At 43.6% G+C, this 22,340-nt stretch overlaps 1 protein-coding gene across 2 annotated transcripts; it reads left to right on the forward strand.

Moving 5' to 3' along the window:
- Positions 1–459: 459 nt before the first annotated feature.
- Positions 460–20,767, forward strand: TMBIM6 (transmembrane BAX inhibitor motif containing 6). Of its 2 annotated transcripts, none has more exons than XM_032348125.1 (10): positions 460–567; positions 9,964–10,051; positions 10,655–10,763; positions 14,167–14,287; positions 15,712–15,760; positions 15,869–15,966; positions 16,175–16,254; positions 16,554–16,654; positions 17,270–17,345; positions 18,750–20,767. In XM_032348125.1, exons 2-10 carry the CDS (start codon positions 9,996–9,998, stop codon positions 18,771–18,773), a joined length of 714 nt encoding a protein of 237 aa, XP_032204016.1. In that variant the 5' UTR covers positions 460–567; positions 9,964–9,995; the 3' UTR covers positions 18,774–20,767. The 2 variants fall into 2 exon arrangements, with proteins under 2 accessions (XP_032204016.1, XP_032204017.1); XM_032348126.1 differs by having other exon boundaries at positions 469–575.
- The last annotated feature ends 1,573 nt before the right edge of the window (positions 20,768–22,340 follow it).

Consider the following 22,340-nt stretch of genomic DNA (forward strand, 5'->3'; position numbering starts at 1 on the left):
CTCCTCGCATTCACGTACGATTCGCAGAGACTCAAAAGTGCTCTGAAGCCTAAGGCCCGCTAGATTCAAGGAAGATCGGCCTTTTTTACGAGTTATTCGAATCTCTATCTCCCTTTAACATTCCATGAGAAGGATAAAACCAGAATCCCGGGACTTGATTGCGCTATCCTGTCACGCGTCGCGGGGGCTCGGTGACACGCCAGGTATCTTGGGTGGGGCCTGTCCCTTCTTCACTTTCTCCACTAGGGGCGGCTTGAGACCACGGTCCTACGTAACTACGGAGGAAGAGGCGGAGACCTTTTACCACGACGCCGGTTGGTGGCCCGAGTCTTGATCGACAAGCGCATCAGCTAATGGTACTGAAGTAAGCCGCCGTTGTTTACGCACGTAAATCCAATAGGAAGGCAGAGGTGCGGCCAGGGGCCAATGAGGACTGGCCTTAAGCCGAACGCAGGGGCGGAGCTTCCCTCGAGGGGCAGACGCTTGGGTAAAGAGTCTAGAGCGGACTCTGGGAGAGTCAGAAGCACATCCGGTGTGAGGAGAGCTGTGTGGGATCTTAGGAGGCTGGTAAGAACGTACGTCTGAAGCTGGGACTGCTTAAGGCGGAGAAATGGACAGGGGGCTGGCGATTATTGTCTGAGCAAGAGTGGGAATAGTGTCGGTTTTCGGACAGACTGCACCTTCAGGGAATGGGGCCTTGCTCCGCGACTGGACTGCGCAGGGAGGGGAGAAGCTCGGGAACTAGTACTGCGCATGCGCAACCCTACCGTACCGGAGCGGGGGAGGGGTTGGGGAGCGTCCGCTGGGTTTTGGGGGACGTCGAGGCTCCCGCTGTGAACGCGAGTGCTAGCCAAGGGTCCCTGTTAGTCCGTCTTCCTTCCTCCTACTCTGCGTTCCTTTTCTTCCCCTCCCCCCGCCCACCCTCCAGGAGTAGGCGCTGAAGCCCTTTGGCCCAGCCTCGACTACTTGAATTCAGGCCACATCCCCCACCCCTTCCTTCCGAGGCTAATGAAAGCGAAACCTCCCGCGTTTGTGGTCACCCCTGCTTCACCCGACTGGTTGTTTCTCTGCTGTGGGCCCTCTGGCTGGGCCCCTTGGGGGTGAGCCGCGAGGGCCGGGACAAAGGGCCTGGTCAGGCAGGTTGCCCTGTCACGGCCAGGCGGGTGATGTCACACTCCTCTGTGACACGCGAAGCTTTTTAGTTCCTTGGAAGCCGAAAGCAGAGGCAGGAGGTGAGAAGATCCTTCCTGGTTTTCCAGCCCCGTTCCGGTCTGATTGATTACCTTTGGACAGGTGAGGTGGCCTTGGCTTTGCTTGGTCCCGAGCCTTGTGGGCGTCTTTCTCAGAGTGAGCACAGGAAGGGCGTCGTTGGACGTTTTTTTCTTGGACCTACTTGTTGGAGTTATGGTATTAAGAAGGCTTTGGTATTTTTGTGTATTTATCAAGTGTGGAATTGTTACTCAGTGCCAGCCCATTGCCTACCCCCTCAGCCTTTCACTGACCGAAGAACAGTAACAAAAACCTCTTTGAACTTGAGACTGTTCTAGCAATAGTTAACTTGTGAATGTGTAACTCAGTACAAGAACTGACTGTGCCTGAAATACAAAGATTATAAGGCTGAAAGTTAATGGTGAATAGACTTTTCTAGTTATTTATTGATATGTAGGTTTAGTTTATCTTCTGGTTGAATGTGTAGTTTAAGAATTCAGTTCAAGCAAGATTATTTCCGTTGCATAACCGAGTTCTTCTGGCTTCTGCAGATAACACTTACTTCTGTAATTATTACTAGGTTTACTCTCTTTGGTGGTTTATTTCTCTTGTCCAGTATTTCTTGTTTTGTCTTCAAGAATATGTTTATAATTTAGATTTTCTACCATTTTCTTCCAGTGGGGATACAGTGGTGAAATTCTTGAGAAACGCTCTCTGTAATTTGTATTCAGTTTCCTTCTTCCATTATTCATCTTGTGGAAACATGGCTGAGTGAACCCTCTTTTCTTCCTCTCTCCCTTCCCTACTATTTTTTTTTAAGATATTTATTTATTTATTTGCCAGAGAGAGAGAGAGAGAGACTGAGGGAGGGAGTACAAGGTGGGGAGGCAGAGGAAGAAGCCGGCTTCTCCCTGAGCAGGGAGCCCAGTGTGGGGTTTGATCCCAGGACACTGTGATAATGACCTGAGCTGAAGGCAGACGCTTAACGACTGAGCCACCCAGGAACCCCTCTCATTTTCGTGCAATTGATGTGACTGAAGTCTTACTCTTCTAAGAATAAGAAAGGTGAAATTAGTCTAGATATTAGTCAGCATTTCTGTTTTTTTCCTGGTTATGCATATAGTTCAAGCTTACCATAGAAGTGCTGAAAAATACAGAGAAGTGTAATAAGAATCAGCATGTGTTAATATTTTTAAAATTTCTCTTGGCCTGTGGCTGGAACTGCCTTCATGAAAACTTGCTTTTCTACTATAGGGCATAATAGTAGGGAGAGCACCAGGCATTAGAGGTCATAAGGCCCCTAATGTGGTTCTGGCTCTACTGTGTTAACTTTGTGGTGTTGGTAAGTCGATACTAATGTCTTTTTAGCACTTCACAGTGATTTCACACAGCTTTTCTTTTTCTTCCTCTTTTTTTTTTTTTTTTTTTTTTTTTAACTGAGGTATAGTTGACACAGTGTTCCATTACTTCAGGTGAAGGACATAGTGATTCAACAAGTCTGTGCATTATGCTGTGCTCACCGCAGGGGTAGCTACGGTCCCACCATATGGGGCTGTTACAGTATCGTTGACTGCTTTCCTCTATGCTGTACTTTTTATCTGTCCCACAGATTTTTTTTTTTTTTTTTTACTGGCATTCAGTAAGTTTGGTAGAGCTGGTGTTATTTAATCATCCTTATCATACAGATAAGAAAGCCCAGATGACCTTAGGCGAAATGATTTTCCCAGAGTTACGTGGTAGAAAATGGTAGGATTTGTGACTCCAAAGCCAGTGCTCCTGCCACTATTAACACTGCCTTTTGGAACTTTCTTTTTAAAGTGAGACTAATCATTTTTGCCCTTTCTTTATGGATTGGTGTGATGATCAAAGGAGATAGTGTATATAAAAGCACTTTAAAAGTTGTAAAGTTTTATAGAAATGTCGTATTATAGAAAGTACTGCTGCTGACCTGAAGTTTCACTTTATTTCATAAACTACCCAAGGGTATTAGTCTCCTTTGGGAAAATACTGAGTATTCTCTTGATGTTCTGTCTGCTAAATTTTCTTTGCCCCTTTGACTTGACTGTAGAAGATGTTAGTAGAGTCTTCCACTTCACCCTGTTTTGTTCCCCCAGAGTTCTTTTTTTTAAGATATATTTATTATTTGAGAGAGTGAGCACGGGCAGAGTGAGAGGGAGAAGCAGACTCCCTGCAGTGCAGGGAGCCAGATGTGGGACTCAGTCCCACTACCTTGAGATCACAACCTTAGCCGAAGGCAGACATTTAACTAACTCAGCCACCCAGGTGCTCCCCGCCCTCCCAGAGTTTCTAACCAAGTTTCATGAAGTAGCTTTGGTATTAAACACATTTTTGATTTCCAAAGACAGTGTTCAAACCACGGAGAGAAAGACTAGAGATTGGCTTTTAGGGCCACTCAAGTTACTCCTTAAGATCAGTTCCCCTTTGAGCCAGCTGGGAAGTGTTGATTTGAGGTTGCAACACTCCTGATTAGGTAATGGGGTCTGCATTTGCTTTGGTGACTCCTGGTTGTGCTTAAATATGGGGGGATAGAAGCTGAATCAGATGCAAGCTCTGCTCTCAAGGTTCTGCACAATGAACTGGATTCCAGAACACTTAAAAAGATCTTCAGGAATGAGAATTGAATTGGTGTGCTCTTTATCTTCATCTATGCTTGCTCTCACTTGGGCTAAATATGTTGTTATTCGGGAGGGATTACTGGCTTACACTGGAAAATGAGTATATTTAGGACACTGGGGCCTCTCTATGATTCAGTCTATCAAACACTTGTTATAGAGAGATTCAGTAGTGTCAAAACCCAATATAAAAAAATAATTTATTGGATCCCCTGGGTGGCTCAGTTGTTAAGCATCTGCCTTCAGTTCAGGTCATGATCCCAGGGTCCTTGGAATCCAGTGCCACGTTGGGGCTCCTGCTCAGTGGGAAGCTTGCTTCTCTCCCACTTCCACTCACCCTGCTTGTATTCCCTCTCTTGCTATGTCCCTCTCTGTCAAATAAATAAAATCTTTAAAAACCAATAATGTATTGAAGGCTGTAGGCATTCCATCTTGAGTTACTGGCTTGGTTCTCCGGCAGCACCGTGGAGAGACGGGATCCAGTGTTAGCTAGCTAACCTAGCTAGCCTGTTTGGGCCCAAATTAAGGGAGGGGCTGGGACATCTAGGGTTCATATCTAGGACCACCAGAGCCCAGGCCTGTCAAAACAGTTCTTTGGACTTCCTGAAACCAAACTGACCTACCTTTAGGGATGACAAGGAAAGCATCAAGCTAATGACCATTTACTTCATCAAATTCTCTTTCACAACGGATTCTCACTTAGTGGTTATTAGGGTGTCTCAAAACACCTTGTGGCCCAGTGGGACAGGAGGTGCGGTATAAATGTGCCCAAGGAGAGACATGGCATTTAAACAAAAGTAACTTCAGCTAGTAAAAAGATTTATCAAATTCCTTTAAATTCTAGTTGATAAGTTTCTTAGACTCTTCCCTCTCCCCCAATTTAATTTTATTTATTTGGGTAAATATTAAGCCTTCAGGATATAGTTAGCTGTGAGTTAGTGGTCGAATAATATTTAAAAAAATTAATATATAGGGTATATGAAAATTAGACCTACAATAAGTGTTTTATAAAACTAGGGGAAAATAATGCACTGAAGACACAAGAGTAATGAGTATTTACACTGGTAACAACAATAGTTAACTTATGGAGCCAGCCTTATGTATGAAGCACTATTTTTTTTTTTTTTTTTAAAGAGAGGAAGCACGTATGCATGAGATAGTAGGTGGGGGGGAAGAAGGGCATAGGCAGAGGGAGAGGTAGGGGCAGAGAGAATCTTAAGCAGATTCCATGCCTAGCACAGAGCCTGATGCAGGGCTTGATCCCACAACCCTGAGATCATGACCTGAGCCTAAGTCAAGAGTCAGATGCTTAACTAGCTGAGCCACCCAGGCACCCCTGTATGAAGCACTGTTCTAAGCACTTTATTTGTATTATCAATCTCAAGCCTATGAAGTAGAGATTATTATATTTTACTTTCTGCAAATGAAGAAACTAAAGCACAGTGAGGTTCAAGTGCCAGAAACTTGGTGTGGGTCACACAGCTAAGGAAGCCAAGCTCTTACCTACTATTCTAGATACTTGGTTATACAGAGTCTGAAAGCTTTTCAGTAGGAAGAACTTCCAAAAAAAAAAAAAAAAAAAATTCTGCTGCCTCTCCCGCACCCCCCCCCCCCCAAGCTTTTTAATAACCATATAGGGTTTTTCTTCTCTTAAGTATCAGTTGGTTCCTTCTGGCTATGTGGGAAGAGGACTCCAAATGGTCGAATTATGACAGGAATGAGGAACCATATAATTCACAAACTAAATGTTTAATTAAATGTGTGAATAATCTTTCTTTGACTTGCTGTATTTCTTTCTTTCTTTCTTTCTTTTTTTTTTTTAAGATTTTATTTATTTATTTGGCAGAGAAGCTGGCAGAGAGAGAGGAAGGGAAGCAGGCTCCCCGCTGAGCAGAGAGCCTGATACAGGGTTGGATCCCAGGACCCTGGGATGGTGCTGTATTTCTAAAAAAAAATACTTTTTTTTTTTTAACATAGGCTCCACACCTAATATTGGGCTTGAACTCATGACCCTGAGATCAAGAGTTGGAGGCTGTACGAATTGAACTACCCAGGTGCCCCTGACTTTCTGCTTTTGTTTTTAAATTGTATACATTAAGGCAGCCTGCTGCCCAATAATCAGCAGGCTTTTATCTTTCAAAGGTAAGGGTTTTTTAAAAAATTGTGATTGTTTTGGGGCATCTGGGTGGCTCAGTTGATTAAGCGGCTGCCTCCAGCTCAGGTTATGATCCCAGGGTCCTGGGATCCAGCCCTACCTACATCAGGCTCCCTGCTCACCCGAGAGCCTGCTTCTCCCTTTCCCTCTGCTTGCTGCTCTGCCTACTTATGCTCTCTATCTCTCTGTCAAATAAATAAATCAAGTCTTTAAAAAAAATTGTGGGTGCCTGGGTGGCTCAGTTGAGCAGTTGAGGCTAAGATAGAAGCTTGGTTAGCTTAATCCCTCTGGCAAAACTTTAAGAACCCTTTTGACTCTTTACTCATCTGTACAGTAGTTCCTCTCTGTTTGGAACATAGAGTGAACTATCCCATTTCCTTGATTCTAAGACCTAACTTTTTCCTTCTCATGTCTTTTTTTTTTTTTACGATTTTATTCATTTGACAGAGAGAGATCAGAAGTAGGCAGAGTGGCAGAGAGAGAGAGAGGAGGAAGCAGATGTGGGAGAGCCCGAGGTGGGACTCAATCCCAGGACCCTGAGATCATGACCTGAGCTGAAGGCAGAGGCCCAGCCCACTGAGCCACCCAGGCGCCCACCTTCCCATGTTTTAACAGTTCTGAAATAACTTGTGTCCTGTACATATTATGTCATTTAATAAATGTATACTTTATTTATTGTGTTTTTCCCCTACAAAGCTATCATTAAAATTGTTATATGCCTTGGGGCTTCTGGGGGGCTCATTCGGTTAAGCATCTGACTCTTGATTTTGGCTCAGGTCATAATGTTCAGTGTCATGGGATTGATCCCTGCATCAGTCTCTACACTGAGCTTGGAGCCTGCTTAGAATCTTCTCTCCCTCTCTGCCCCCCCCCAATACTTGTGTGTTTACATGCACACACTCTCAAAAAAAACTGCTGTGTGCCTTTGTTTCTAGAAAATTTGATTCTTACATATTGCACTTAAAGTAGAACACCAGAATAAGTACTGGTGTTAGAAAACTGGTTTTATTTGGTTTATTTTTTATTTATTTTATACCACAAGGCAATATTAAATCATGGAGAAATTGCTATTTGATACTCTCTCATGTCCTCACTACCTTTTGATAGTTTTGGTTTTTCCATCAGCAGTTTTTTTTTTTTTTTAAAGATTTTATTTATTTATTTGACAGAGATCACAAGTAGGCAAAGAGGCAGGCAGAGAGAGAGGAGGAAGCAGGCTCCTTGCTCAGCAGAGAGCCCTACCTGGGGTTTGATCCCAGGACCCTGAGATCACGACTCGAGCTGAAGGCAGAGGCTTTAACCCACTGAGCCACCCAGGCGCCCCTCCCATCAGCAGTTTTAAGAGGCAGTACCCCCTGGGAAATGCCAGAGAGCAAACTTGGGAAAGAGGACTTTCTGACATTATTCCCTCCCATTGTTTCCACACAGTGGGGTCTGGTTACAGCCTGTTGCCCCTTTCTGACTAACAGTCCCCTGGGTATTTGAGGATTTACACTGCTAAACCCATTCATAATCCCCCTCCCCAGTCCTTTTTTTTTTTTTTTTTTTAACTCTTGAAATTGGAAGCAAGAGGTGCTTCAGTGTTGTTGTTGCGAATACTGAGAAACTTGGCTCTGAAGGTTGCTTCAGAATTGTTGCAAGTTCTGTCTAGGGATGTCATTAAGGGTGTTAATGGAAGCCTTGAACAAAGACACTTCCCAGGTGCTGGATTCTGCCATCCTGTAAGTGTGCTCTCTAGAGGATGTGAGTTCATCATGGTTATGAAAGACCTTGGTTGGTCCTGCAACAGACTGCAATAATTGCACCATCTAGATCAGGAGGGCCGGGAGCCCTGTGACTTAGAGGGGTGAGCAGCTTACATTCTGCAGCTTCTCACTGTATATCCATCCTTAAGAACAGAAGTAACAAAAAAAATTGAGGTGAGTAGGATATTAGTGGGAAAGGAAAAAGGAAATCAAGAGAGAGCAAGCTAGCCATTGTAATGGTTGCATTTGTGAGAGAGCAGCCTCAGGAAACAAATGGTAATGATGTGTGTGAACCAAAAGATTGGCATCTTTCCACTGGCGCAGGATTTCTCGAGTCATTTTGGGATTGTAATTTTTATTGCCCAGATTAGTTTTGCTGAGTATTGGGCTAAGTGCTCATTATGATAGGTGTGACTAGTTGGCTGGTCTTTCAAACTACTTAGCTTTGTGTTTTGATACCACCCCATTCCCGTTTTTTGGTCAATTTGAAATGAATAGGCATTATGGGTCTAATAAGAATCTAGGTGATTGCAGAAGATTGATATTTAGGAAAGATGAAAATTCTTGATTAGGTTTTTGGGTTTTTTTTTTTTAATTTTATTTATTTATTTGACAGACAGAGATCACAAGTAGGCAGAGAGGCAGTCAGAGAGAGGAGGAAGCAGGCTCCCTGCTGAGCAGAGAGCCCAGTGCGGGGCTCAATCCCAGGACCCCGAGATCGTGACCTGAGCCGAAGGCAGAGGCTTTAACCCACTGAGCCACCCAGGCGCCCCGGGTTGTTTTTTTTTAATCTATAGATTGAGTGTAGGTTTTTTTGTTTGTTTTTGTTTTTTTAGGATTGCATGTGCAGTAGAGGAGGGAACAAAATTTAAGATCTCAACTTGATGGTATTGATGGCATGTAACCTGGGTATAGTTCAGTTAAAAATGTCCTTTCTGTGACATATTGGGACAGTTGGCAAGATCTGAATAGGGTGTATATATCAGATAATAGTATTGTGTCAGTGTTAATTGCCTGGTTTTGATTATGGTTTTCAGGTGTACACAGAAATACTTAGGGGTACCTGTAAGGTCGAGAGAAAAATATTTTAGTCTCTATATACTGTTACATAGAGAGGGGATAAAGCACCTATGGTGAAATATTAACGGAAAATTTGGGTAAAGAGTTTCTAGGAATTCTTTGTACTATTCCAACTCTTCTGTGGTAAAGTTTATGAAATTATCTAAAAAAAATTCATTTCTGCACAAATTACTTTTTCACAGAGGAACTTTTCTTTTTTTTTTAATTGTAAATCCCTTTCAGTTCAGTTTTAACATGCATTGGATGGAAAGTTTCTACATGCATATATTTAAAATTCAAGACCTGGCGCGCTTGGGTGGTTCAGTCACTTAAGCGGTTAAGTGCCTGCCTTCGTCACGATCCCAGGGTTCTGGGATCCCCACGTTGGTGGAGGTGGGGTGGGGGGGTGGTCCTTGCTCGGCAGGGGGCATATTTCTCCCTCTCTCTCTGCTGCTCCCCCTGCTCATTCTCTCTATTTCTCCGTCAAATAAATAAATAAAATCTGTTTAAAAGATTTAAAAAAAAATTAAACTCAGGACCTAGTACCAGGCCCAGCTCCTTCTTTCCTCCCTCCCCCCTCTATCCCCTTTTAAGGTTCTTTGTCTTTGCTGAGAGAATTCCATAGCATCTCGATACAGTGACATAAAATTGCTTTATGTTGTAGGGGTGCTTAATTAAGTTCCAGTCTTAATTTTGGCTCAGGTCTTGATCTCAGGGTGGAGGCTGCAGATTCTCTTTCTCCCTCTTCCTTACCCTCTCCCTTCCATCAAAAAATAGAATAAAAATAAATATCACCTTATGTTCCAGTCACTGGGTTCCTTTAACTAACTCCTAACTGGTAATTTCTCAAGGGAAGAAACTATCTATTAAAGGGACAGTTACTTTCTGAAGGAATAGAAATCAAATGGTAGTAAGAAAATAGTTTGTGAGAAGAAGATGGCTTCATTTCTTCTGTGTCCTTTAAAATGGTGGAGTATAATTGCAAATGTATCCTAGAAGGAAATGCATAAAAATGAAAGTGGCTGCATCAGGACAGTGGGATTTTAGGTAACTTTAATTTTCCAAACTTGGATGTTGCTGTTTTTCATGAGAAAGTTGTTTATGTTATTTTGTATGTCCTTGTATCTGTAAAATAACCTTCTTTTTATCCTTAATTCTACAGAGCGGAGGCTGTGTCCCACAGACTCTGGCATCATGAACATATTTGATCGGAAGATCAACTTTGATGCACTCTTAAAATTTTCCCACATGTAAGTGTTATGATCTTGACTTTAGTTTATTATATTTCCTTTCATATCTTGTTCCTTTTCCTAGTTTATTAGCTTTTATATGTATTAACTACCATATTAACTTTGTTAGAATCCAGAGGATCTAATAAAAGCACCTAGATTCTTTTTTTTTTTTTTTTAAAGATTTTATTTATTTATTTGACAGAGAGAGATCACAAGTAGGCAGAGAGGCAGGCAGAGAGAGAGGAGGAAGCAGGCTCCCTGCTGAGCCAAGAGCCCAATGCGGGGCTCGATCCCAGGACCCTGGGATCATGACCCGAGCCGAAGGCAGCGGCTTAACCCACTGAGCCACCTAGGCGCCCCAGAAAGCACCTAGATTCTAAAGGCTGCCTGTAGTCACTAAGAAACCATTTAGATATTCTAGTTTGGGTACTGATTATTCATAATTTGGGACCTTTGGCTCCTACCCTGCATTTAAGATTCTCAATTCATCTATTTTCAAGGCATTCTTTTTTTTAGATTATAACTTACACATACTCCCTGGGAAGAAGAGAGGGAAATGATTATTAGCTTAGAAATGAAATTGGTCCTAGAATAATGGCTGTTACTAACATTCTTTCCCAGAACCCCATCGACACAGCAGCACCTGAAGAAGGTCTATGCCAGTTTTGCCCTCTGTATGTTCGTGGCGGCCGCGGGGGCCTATGTCCACGTGGTCACTCACTTCCTTCAGGTAAGAGCACTTTCTCTCCTAGTGTTGCTGTGGCATAAATTTAGTAAATTTAGTAAATGTAGATGGCAAATGTATGTGGCATAAATTTAGTAAATGTAGAAACTAGCACAGCAGGGTGGTGCAAGCCTGTACCTCTTTGTAATCCTTTTCTGTAGTTTGTGATCTGAACTCAGCCAGAGCCAGCTGGTAACTATGGACATGCGGAGCCATTTAAATTTTCTGGTAGATATGCCCTCTCTAGGTGCTGAAAACAATGTCTTAACGTGGACACGGAATGGTGTGCAGGCAATACGTAAGACCCCAGCCCTTTAAGTTGTGGCATGGTGTGTGTGCTGGGGTTTACACAGTAGCCTTTTTATCTTTTCCTCCCTTCTCTATTTGCTTGTGATTATGGGGTTCTTAGATACAGACCACTGATTGTACGATTATCAGGAGAGGCAGGGCCGAGACCTTCAAGGATTTGACTTAATTTTATTTGCTGATGCACTTACATCTGCATAGTTGCATGAGAACCTTCAGTAACTCACCTTCCTGTGTTGAAAGAGACCTTCAGTTGGCCAGTAGGAATAAAAAGGACAGTTGATGAATAATCAAAAAGTTTGAAGTTCCCACTAACCATGACTTGGCCTTTGCAAATGTCCTTTTTTGTGTAAGTGCAGAGAGTGTGTCTGTGTTGGCATTTGCAATACTGAGAACTGTCCCTGTGCTCAGGCATCTCCTGGCAGGGGTTGTATGAAAAATTAGTCTAGATACTTAGAGAATAAGACTTTGATCCCTGGAGTTTAGACTAAAACATACTAGCATTTCTAGGCAAGAGTGGCCGTTTTGGTTTCCGGTTGTGGGTGTTCTTTGTTTTCAGGGGGTTTTGGTGTGTGTGTGTTTTGGTTTCGTTTTGTTGTTTTGTTTTTAAGCAATGTAGTAAAATGCAGTTATCATCATTATTTATGGATTCTATGTTTATGAATTTACCTACTTGCTAAAATCTATTTGTAACCCTAAAGTCAGTACCTACGGTGCTTTTGCAGACATTCGCAGTCCTAAGCAAAACGGCAAAAACTTTGAGTTGCATACAGCCGTATTCCAGCTGAGGTTGAACAAGGTGCCACACTGCCCTGCTTCAAACTCTTGTAGTATAAACAAGGATCTTTTTCATGGTCTATGTAGTGCTACATTTTTTGCATTTTTGTGATTTTGGTGGTGATATCTTTATTTAAAATGGACCCCAGGCATAGTGCTAGAGTGCTGTCTAGTGTTCCTGAGTGCAAAAAAAAAAAAAAAAGTACACTGAGGAGCGCCTGGGTGGCTCAGTGGGTTAAAGCCTCTGCCTTCAGCTCAGGTCATGATCTCAGGATCCTGGGATCAAGCTCTGCTCGGTGGGGAGCCTGCTTCCCTTCCTCTCTCTCTGCCTGCCTCTCTGCCTACTTGTGATCTCTGTCTGTCAAATAAATAAATAAAATCTTTTAAAAAAAGAAAAAAGTACATTGAGACTGTGATGTGTCTTATGGAGAAAATATGTGTATCAGGTAAGCTTTGTTCAGGCTTGAGTTTATGGTGTGTTGGTCATGAGTTACAGGTTGGTGAACCAACCGTATATATCAAATAAAGTGTCCTTAAACATAAACACACATAAAACATGTATTTTTCAGTTGAAGAAAATGTAAGCAGAGGTATGTGAGAATTTAAATCTTTATTTTTCTCAAGAGCAGTTGTTCAGTATTATTAATTCATTATTCACAGTAACTTTATAGACCATAACTGTGAGAAATGAAGACCAGCTGTGCTTTTAAAGGAAGGAAGGAACTTCCAGTATGTACATACCTCCTTCATTGTTTTCTTCTCTTTCTAATTGACTATAGCTTTTCCCACTTCCTCCTTCTTCTTCTTTCTTTTTTTAAAGAATATTTTTACTGGGGCTCCTGGGTGACTCAGTCATTAAGCGTCTGCCTCCGGCTCAGGTCGTGATCCCAGAATCCTGGGATCAAGCCCTGCATCGGGCTTCCTGCTTGGCGGGGAGCCTGCTTCTCCCTCTCCCTCTGCTATTCCCCCTGCTTGTGCTCTCTTGTCTTGCTTTCTGTCAAATAAACAAATAAAATCTTTAAAAAAATTTTTTTTTCTCTTAGAAAACTAATGCACGTTCATTGTAGAGCATTTAGAAAACAGACTAGTGATGAGAAGGAAATAAAAACACCCGGACAAGGGGCGCCTGGGTGGCTCAGTGGGTTAAGCCGCTGCCTTCGGCTCAGGTCATGATCTCAGGGTCCTGGGATCGAGTCCCGCATCGGGCTCTCTGCTCAGCAGGGAGCCTGCTTCCTTCTCTCTCTCTCTCTCTGCCTGCCTCTCAGTGTACTTATAACTTCTCTCTGTCAAATAAATAAAATCTTTAAAAAAAAAAAAAAAAACCACCCGGACATAACCTAACATTTTGATTCTTACTCTGCCTCAGTCCATTGAGGCTGCTTTAACAGAACACCTAGGCTGAGTAGCTTAAACAGCAAATGTTTATCACAGTTTGGGAGGCTGGATGTCCAAGGTTATGTCACCAGCAGATACGTTGTGTGGGGAGGTCCTGCTTCCCGTGTAAATGACTGTCTTCTCACTGCATCTTCACAGAAGGGGCAGGGGAGCTCTGGGATCTCTGTTGTAAGGACACTAACGAAGGTTGCACCCTCATGACCTAATCACCTTCCAAAGACCCTCCTTTCCACCCCCTACACACCTCGAAATATCAGCACATTGGGGGTTAAAATTTAACCATGAATTTGGGGGGAGCATAAGCATTCAGTCTCTAGCACCTCTCAGTCATTTTTCTCTGTATGGGTATATATATTTATGTGTGTGTGTTAAAGTGATCAAAAAGGGATCGTTCCTACTTGTCCTACAGATTAGAAAGTGCTTCAGACACTTGTCACTTTGATTCATCTTTTTCTTGGACAGGATTTGTAGTTTGACTTGGGAAGTTGTGGCTGATGGACTACCTGGGTCAGAAGAGCCTCTAGGGGCGCCTGGGTGGCTCAGTGGGTTAAGCCCGCCTTCGGCTTAGGTCATGATTTCAGGGTCCTGGGATCCAGTCGTGCATTGGGCTCTCTGCTCAGCAGGGAGCCTGCTTCCCTCTCTTTCTCTGCCTGCCTCTTGCCTACTTGTGATCTCTGTCAGATAGATAAATAAATAAATAAAATCTTTAAAAAAAAAAAAAAAGAAGAAGAAGAAGAGCCTCTAGTATCCACCACAGTCGTCCTAGCCCTGTCCTGCAGGACTTCTAGTTTCTCTTTAGCCCTCTCTGCCTTTCCACAACCTTCAGGTTAGAGGGAAATATTGGAAGTTCAGATGAATATTTGATCCCAGTAAGGTCTGCAGAATAAATTTGGTATTTCCAGTACTTCATTATTAACTCTGGATTTGACAGGCTGGCCTGCTCTCTGCCTTGGGCTCTCTGGGGTTGATGATCTGGCTGATGACAACGCCTCATAGCCATGAAACCGAGCAAAAAAGACTGGGACTTCTTGCTGGATTTGCTTTCCTTACAGGTATGTTAGAAATTGGGCTAATTTGGGGTGGGAGGGGGTACTGTATCTAGCATCTCTTTAGACTAGGGCCCCAGATTTGTATGTATTCTGATTCACCCCAACTGGCACACTGTGCTAATCAGTCTTGTATTTGAGTGTATTTTGCCTGGTATTGCTTTCTCACCTCATAGAGGTGCATCTTTTCTGCCCAGGGGATTTGCTCTTTAGGACTAGTGACTGTGACTTCTACCTTTGTATTCAAAAATAAGCATTTGTGTTCTTGAATGAATGAGGTTCAAGAGCTTAGGTAGCATAACTTGTTAATGGTCGACGTGGGGCTAGACCTGAAACTCTAACTTAGTTGGACTCACACTGCAACTCACTCCTGTGAGAATTTATTCTCAACTTTGCGGGCAGTTAATTAAAGCCATACATTGAAATCCATCCAGCAGAGCACTTTGCTGATTCTCAGGAAAAGAATTAAAAGCATCATCCTGGGACGCCTGGGTGGCTCAGTTGGTTGGATGACTGCCTTCGGCTCAGGTCATGATCCCGGAGTCCCGGGATCGAGTCTCACATCGGGCTCCCAGCTCCATGGGGAGTCTGCTTCTCCCTCTAACCTTCTCCTCGCTCATGCTCTCTCTTACTGTCTCTCTTTCTCAAATAAATAAATAAAATCGTAAAAAAAAAAAAAAAAAGATTTAAAAAAATAAAATAAAATAAAAGCACCACCCTTCTAGAATTATCGTTAAGGAAAACAGGACTCAAGCTATAGAGTAAAAATACTTGCTTTGACTTAGTACATCTCATTTTGAGTGTGTCTCATCTACGTAGTGTTGAAATAGAAAGGAAGGGATTTGGAGATTAAGATTTTTTAAATATGGAAAGCTAGTTTTTGAAGGCTTTAAGGGGTGGAATTAGCAGAAGGAGAGAGTAGCAAGAGTAGAGGAAATGCTGGGGCTGGAACAGGTTGCCACTGCACCTTCCTCTTGGCAAGTGTCCACCTGCAAAACCACTCGGGCCTTTTCTACAAAAGGCTGGCCACAAGGCACTGGTTTGCTCTTGATCCTTCTGTTCTAATTCCTGATCTGGCCCACATTATGGTCTCACATCATTCCTCTTCGGAGTATGCACCCTTACAGCTTTGCTCAAAAATGTTTGACTTGCCTGCTTTCTTTTTCCTAATGTGTATCCATCCTGGGCCATGCATGATTTTCAGCTCAGAGAACAGGTTTGTAGCTCTGTCTGTAAACAAATAATTCAGTCATGTGTATGTTCTCTGGAAAACAAGGCAGATAGAGGAGTGGAGATTTAGTTATTTCAGTGTATATGTTTTGGTTTTTTAGGAGCGGGGGCATGCCTGTGCATTTGATGGTCAGCTTTTGGACTAGGGTCCTTTTCAGGAGTTGACAGTAATACTGTGTTTTGGGGCTTTTGTTTTCTAGGAGTTGGCCTGGGCCCTGCTCTGGAGCTGTGCATTGCCATCAACCCCAGGTAAGTGTTCTAGTAGCGTCTTATGTCTCTTTATCGTTGCAAATATACGTCCTCCATATAGTTTTGCAGACCTGTAGCCCTCAGTCTAATGGTGTTTTCCTCTCACAGCATTCTTCCCACCGCCTTCATGGGCACAGCAATGATCTTCACCTGCTTCACCCTGAGCGCCCTCTATGCCAGGCGCCGGAGCTACCTCTTTCTGGGAGGTAAGTGTGGATTGGAAATCAGAGTCTCTGCTTTAGTCAGAATTCGCGCTAAGACTCTTTGCCTACTTTCTACTTTCTTGGGATTGTTGGTTTGAAATTGAAAGCCTTAATTTGTCGGGAGAAGGTTGGTAAGTAAGGAAAGGCTTTAATAGGATTGTCTTCCTTCACTTTTGTTTTTCTCAGCATGGCTTTTTGTCATCTCTTACAGGTGTCTTGATGTCAGCCATGAGCCTGATGCTCTTGTCTTCCCTGGGGAACCTTTTCTTTGGATCCATTTGGCTTTTCCAGGTAAAACTTGGCTATAACTTTCTAGCAGCCATTTGCCTGGCACATCTTATACTTGCTCCACCCTAAAGCAAGGTGGCTAAGAATCTTCCAGAATGCTCACTTTGTTGGCAGTGCAGAGTTGTGCTTAGGGAAGCAATGTGGTCTTTACCATAGCCTTCTGTTCCCAAGAACGTTAATGCCAGTAGGGTTAGCATTTGTCATGCTTTCAAACAACCAAGAGCCAAAAAGAGGCACAGCTGGGTTTTTCCCTTCTGTGGTGTCTTCCACATGGTAACCTCATCTCATTCTCCTCTTACTAGGCGAACCTGTATGTGGGGCTGGTGGTCATGTGTGGCTTTGTCCTTTTTGATACTCAACTCATTATTGAAAAGGCTGAAAATGGAGATAAGGATTATATCTGGTGAGTGAAAAACTGGTCTTTACCGCCTCCCTTTATGTGGCTTTTGGGAGGGTAAGAGTGGACTGGGTGGTGCTGGCTGGACTTCATGGCCAGCCTTTGGGAGCATATATGGTAGGATGCCCATGGTTTTGGATGGGAACCAAATAGCATAGTCTCCCTCAATTCCTGAAAGACATCAGCTCTTTTTAAAATTGAACTAAGACGCATTTAATTATCCTTACTTTTAATAGTGGTTATCTCTAGGCATGAAAGAGGGAAAGGATCTTTCCCTTTTTACTCTGTATTTTTATATTCTTTAAACCTTTAATAATGAAAGATACACATTCTTTTTCATATGTAACTTTTAAAAAATGTAATCTTCTCTGAGCCTCCTAACTAGTTAATGGTAGTCCAGGCCCCTGCAGAGTCTAAAAGCTCAGCTTTGCTTTTACCTGGGCTGATGGCTTTGTTGATTTCAAAAGAATCTCGGACCTCAGAGTTTTACTTAGTGGGTGTTGGAGTATTGGCGAAGCTCTCTCATAGGGTGGGAGAGGGGTTTTTATGCTCTGCTGCTCCGTGGGCTGTGGAAAAGGAAGGTGGGATGAGCCAGTTGGTAATCTGGTTCTTCTATTTCAGGCACTGTGTTGACCTCTTCTTAGATTTCATTACTCTCTTCAGAAAACTCATGATGATCCTGGCTATGAATGAGAAGGTTAGTCCACCTGCTCCTGAGGATGAGAGAATGGCACCTGAACTTAGCATCTGTGTAGACTGCAGATTTGAAAACTGACATAGTGTGTAGGTCTAGGTTAACCGTAAGGCAGGCCACCAAGTAAGAGGTGAACCAGAAGTCTTTTTTAGCCCATGATGAAAAAAGAACAAGTAAAAGAAAAAAAATCTTTAAAAAAAAACAAACAAAAAAACAAGGGCTGGGTCAGTTGGTGAACCATATGACTTTTAATCTTAGGGTTATAAATTCAAGCCCCACGTTGGGTGTAGAGATTACTTTAAAAAACAACAACAACAACAACAAAAACCAAAAAAGAAAAACGGGTGCCTGAGTGGCTCAGTGGGTTAAGCCTCTGCCTTCGGCTCAGGTCATGATCTCAGGGTCCTGGGATCAAGCCCCACATCGGGCTCTCTGCTTAGCAGGGAGCCTGCTTCCCCCCCGCCCCGCCTCCTGCTTCTCTGCCTACTTGTGATCTCTGTCTGTCAAATAAAGTATTGGAAAAAAAAAAAAAAAACCCAAAACAAATCCTAAGATTAGTATCAAAAGGGAAAGGGGCTTAAGTGGCAGCAAGGAACAATCTCGTATATGAAGAATTTAAAGGCTGTGAAGATAGTTATGATTCAGGAAAAGATATTCTAGGGGACTTGTTTAATACTGGCTTTTATAAATATGTGTCAGAAGTAGATTGGTTTTATTCATTTGTTGGTCTTGTTTCCAGAGAATATTCTGTGTATGGTTAGTGAGTGTCACACATAGTCTACTCCAGCAGCAGGTCAACGAACGAAACCATGAGGGTTTTTCACAGACCTTCTTAGGGAACAGGAGACTGTGTGGTGGCGGTGGAAGCCGGTGAGGAGGTGGGATTGGTGGCTCTCGGTCTCACCTGTGCCATGACTAGACAGAGCACCAAGCAGGTTTCAGCCAAAACAATCAACTTGGCGTCCACTAGGATGGGATGAAGAGTTCACTGGGCTGGATTATTTCTGGGTTTGGTTTGTGCCCGGGATTTACACTTCTTGGGCTAATGGAAAGTTGGTCTCGGCCTCTTGTGTAGTTTTTCTAGGGTGGACTGCCAGTCTAGAGCCTTCATGGGTTGAGATTGGAGCTGTGGTGGTTATGAGTAAACCAGGAGTGTTCTTGGGGTAGAAGTGGGAGCACCTGCTTAACTTTTATTCCCGTCAGGTCTGTCAACAGCTTGAGGGACCATCAGTGGAAGGTGGTTAAGATTCAGTTCCTACCACACCGAGGGAGTATTTCTCCTTCCTTTTTATTGTCCTATTCCCTTCCTTTCCCTAACCAAAGGCAGCCAGGTATTGGCTCACTCGAGTGTTTTAGGTTGAACGTCAGATGCCAAAAATTAATTGGGTAATTTTTCTCCATTTTTAGGACAAGAAGAAAGAGAAGAAGTGAAATGACCATGCAGCCTTTCCCATTTTGACCTTTCCCTCCACCCCTCATTTCCTCTTCGCACACATTGCAGGTGGTGTGTTCTGTGATAATGAAAAGCATCAGAAAAGCTTTTGTACTTTGTGGTTTTCTCTATTTTGAATTTTTTGATCAAAAAACTGATTAGCAAAATATAGTTTGGAGTTTGGCTTCATATTCCTGGGGTTCTTCCCCACTCCCTTGTCTGTCTAGCCCATCTTAGCTTCTCCCTCTGCTGGGGCAGCCGGTCACCATGATGAGGAGTGGGACCCACAGCAGAGTAAACTCCAGGAGTCCGCTTTCTACCCAAGCTTCATCAGGTGCGCCTGAACTTTCAGTCGAGCTGCTTTGGCTCTTCCTCAGCATCGTTTGGTTTGTGCACAGTTCCTGGTGGGACTGGGCTGTGTGTTCTCCGTCGGAGAGGAGCTTGGTGGTCCTCTTGTTCCTCAGGCTCGTTACATCTGAGCTGCTGTCAACCCCTATGAAGAAAATGAAGAGCTTCTTCTGGCGGATGCTTTGCTTCCTCTGAGCTGCCCAAGCGGCGGCGGGTCTGACAAACATACCGTTCTGTCTTGCTGTCCCAAAAGGAATGTGGACTGTTGTGTTCCCTTTCCCTGTCCCTGGTCTCACCCTCAGGGAATCTGCAGGTTTTTCCATCCCCGGGGCTGGAGGATTTCAGCACAAAGGAAAGACTGATTCTTGTCAGGTATTTACGAAAAGGCTGGTTTTGTATGGCAAGACAGAGCATAAAATTCCTGAACGTCCCCTGTCTTTACTTTTTATCACCTTAGTTGTTGAGTGGCCTCTCCCACCTGGCCTTGATTGAAGATCCCAGGACAGGAAGGATAGGGAAGGGGAATGGTTGAGCCTGGGGGTAAGTTTATTTAAACTAATCCTGCCTGACAAACCTAGTTGGCCTGTTTGGGGCAGTGAGGCAAGTAGGAGGAGATGCTGCTAGCTGAATGGTTCATTGTTGAGAGCTGCAGAACTGGGTTGTGATGACTTGGGAGGCCGCATTCAGAGCAGTCCGGCGCATTTCTGTCTTCTCCCGCCTGGACGCCAGTAGTGTCAGGCCAGAGATTCCGGGCAGTAGATAAAAGTTCATTTTACAGATGCACTTTAGTTTTTGGTCTCTGCAACCTGTTCCCAGAATCCATAGCCTTCCATCCAGGGACAGGTGACCAAACCTGCAAAACGAATGATTCCCTCCAGCTCGGTCATTGTGTGAGAGGCCAGTACTAATAGGGATCCCTGGAGCTTTCCCAGGGAGCTGCCACAGGCTGCTGGCACAGAAGGTTAGGCAGCCTGGAGAGCAGTTAATGTTTCTGGCTGTTCACAGGGCTTCCGTGGAACGGGACTGAGCCATCAAAAGCTTGTTGCCAGTAGGATACCATTTTTGGTTCTCCCTGTTCACAAGCAGCACGCAGATTGAATGGCTGCTGGTTCGCGGTGCACCATGTCATTGTGCTGTCCTGTGAAGCAGTTTGTCCCCAGGGTGTGTGTATTTCTGGGGAGCCGTGCTGCCAGGAATGGCTGGCATCTGCAGAGGATGCTGCCCTCTGACCTAGCTGCTGCCTCCAGCCTCTGGCTTGAGAACTTTTAATAAAGGGACTTTCCATTAAATGCCCAGTAGCACTCTCCATACATTTGTTGATTCTCTGCAAGGCCTGAGAATCTGAGTTGAATCTCTTGAAGCCAGACTCCACCTCTTGTGCTTTTTTGCTTGGGATAAAGGAGTTTTTCTTTAGAAACAGTGCCAAGAATGACAAGATCTAAAAAATGACTTTTAAAGAAAATGCCTAACAGGTTTTTAATACAGTAATCACTGTAATTATCACTTTCTTTTCTAGTTCCTTGGTTTTCAGCTCAGGCTGCATTCTCTAACTCATACTGTGAAGACAAAGGTGTTTTTGATTCAGAAATATATGAAATCTACATAGTCTTAATTTGTAAAAAATAAAGAAAATTCCTTAACCTTTCCTGGTGTGTGTGCGTATTAAATTCAAGGCCACAGCTGAACAGGGCTTGGGGACATTCTCACTTGCCTTATAAGTAGGGCCTGGGAGTGGAACAGGATTGAGTTTCTGATCTAGACTTAGCAGACTGGTGACTAGAAAGAAATGAACCACAGAAGGCCTCCCGCTCCAGCTTGCCACAAATGTTAAGAATTTCCTCTCTGCAGTCACTATAGAGCCCAGGCTTTTTTGTGTCCCCAGTCTTCAGGAGCTTTTTTGTAGTGGCGTGTGCCATTGTTCCAGTGGATAGCCAGGCTCTGGAATTTGGGGTGTATAATGGGAAAGGCATGGTAATCCAGTGGCTCTGCACATCTTTTTGGTCACCTGCTCTGGCCAGGCTCTATTCTAGGTGATAGGAATCATCAGTGAAAAATACAGAAATCCTTGTCTTCACAGCTTATGAGATCATAAACCACTATTACAATCAGGTTACTCTGTTACGGCTTGCTTGCCCTCTAGTTGCTGTGTTCCTTGCAGACGCAGAGTTTCCTCTTAGGGTTTGACTGTTACCCTGACTGGTTCAGGTTTCTCCCAGTTGACCTCTTGGATTCCACATACCTCCATCCCAGCTAATGTTAGCCACTCTCCCCAGCTGAGAAAGCGTACCTTACGCTCTCCTCTCAACTTTTTTCTCTAACTGACTGAAAAAGTCCAGTCTCTCAGACTCTAAGCCGTTTTGTTTGGGGGAATTTGCCTTCACCTACCAGGCACAAAGTAGTGCTTACAATAAATCAGGCACGGCAAGGTGCTTTCTGTGTTTAATACTCCTGATAGCTTAAGAAGGTGGGATATTGCTCTGGAAAAGAGCATGGAGGTTCCTCAAAAAGTTGAAAAATAGAGGGGCACCTGGGTGGCTCAGTGGGTTAAAGCCTCTGCGTTCGGATCAGGTCATGGTCCCAGGGTCCTGGGATCGAGCCCCACATCAGGCTCTCTGCTCCGCGGGGAGCCTGCTTCCTCCTCTCTCTGCCTGCGTCTCTGCCTACTTGTGATCTCTTCTAATAAATAAATAAAAATCTTTAAAAAAAAAAAAAGTTGAAAAATAGAGCCACCCTACGACCCAGCAATTGCACTACTGGGTATTTATGCTAAAGATACAAATGTAGTGATCCAAAGGGGCACGTGTACCTGAATGTTACAGCAGCAATGTCCACGATAGCCAAACTATGGAAAGAGTCTAGATGTCCATCAACAGATGACTGGATGAAGAAGACATGGTATATATACACAATGGAATACTATGCAGCCATCAAAAGAAATGAAATATTGCCATTTGGAGTGACGTGGATGGAACTAGAGGGTATTGTGATTAGAGAAATGTCAATCAGAGAAAGACTATTATCATATGATCTCCTTGGTATGAGGAAGTTGAGAGGCAACGCGGGGGGGGCGGTTTGGAGGTTAGGAAAGGAATAAATGAAACAAGATGGGATCAGGAGAGAAACCATAAGAGACTCAATCTCACAAAACAAACAGGGTTGCCTGGTGGGGGGTGGGTAGGGAGAGGGTGGTGAGGTTATGGACGTTGGGGAAGGTATGT

This window comes from Mustela erminea, chromosome 6, assembly GCF_009829155.1.
Source record: "Mustela erminea isolate mMusErm1 chromosome 6, mMusErm1.Pri, whole genome shotgun sequence".
Classification (NCBI taxonomy): Eukaryota; Metazoa; Chordata; class Mammalia; order Carnivora; family Mustelidae; genus Mustela; species Mustela erminea.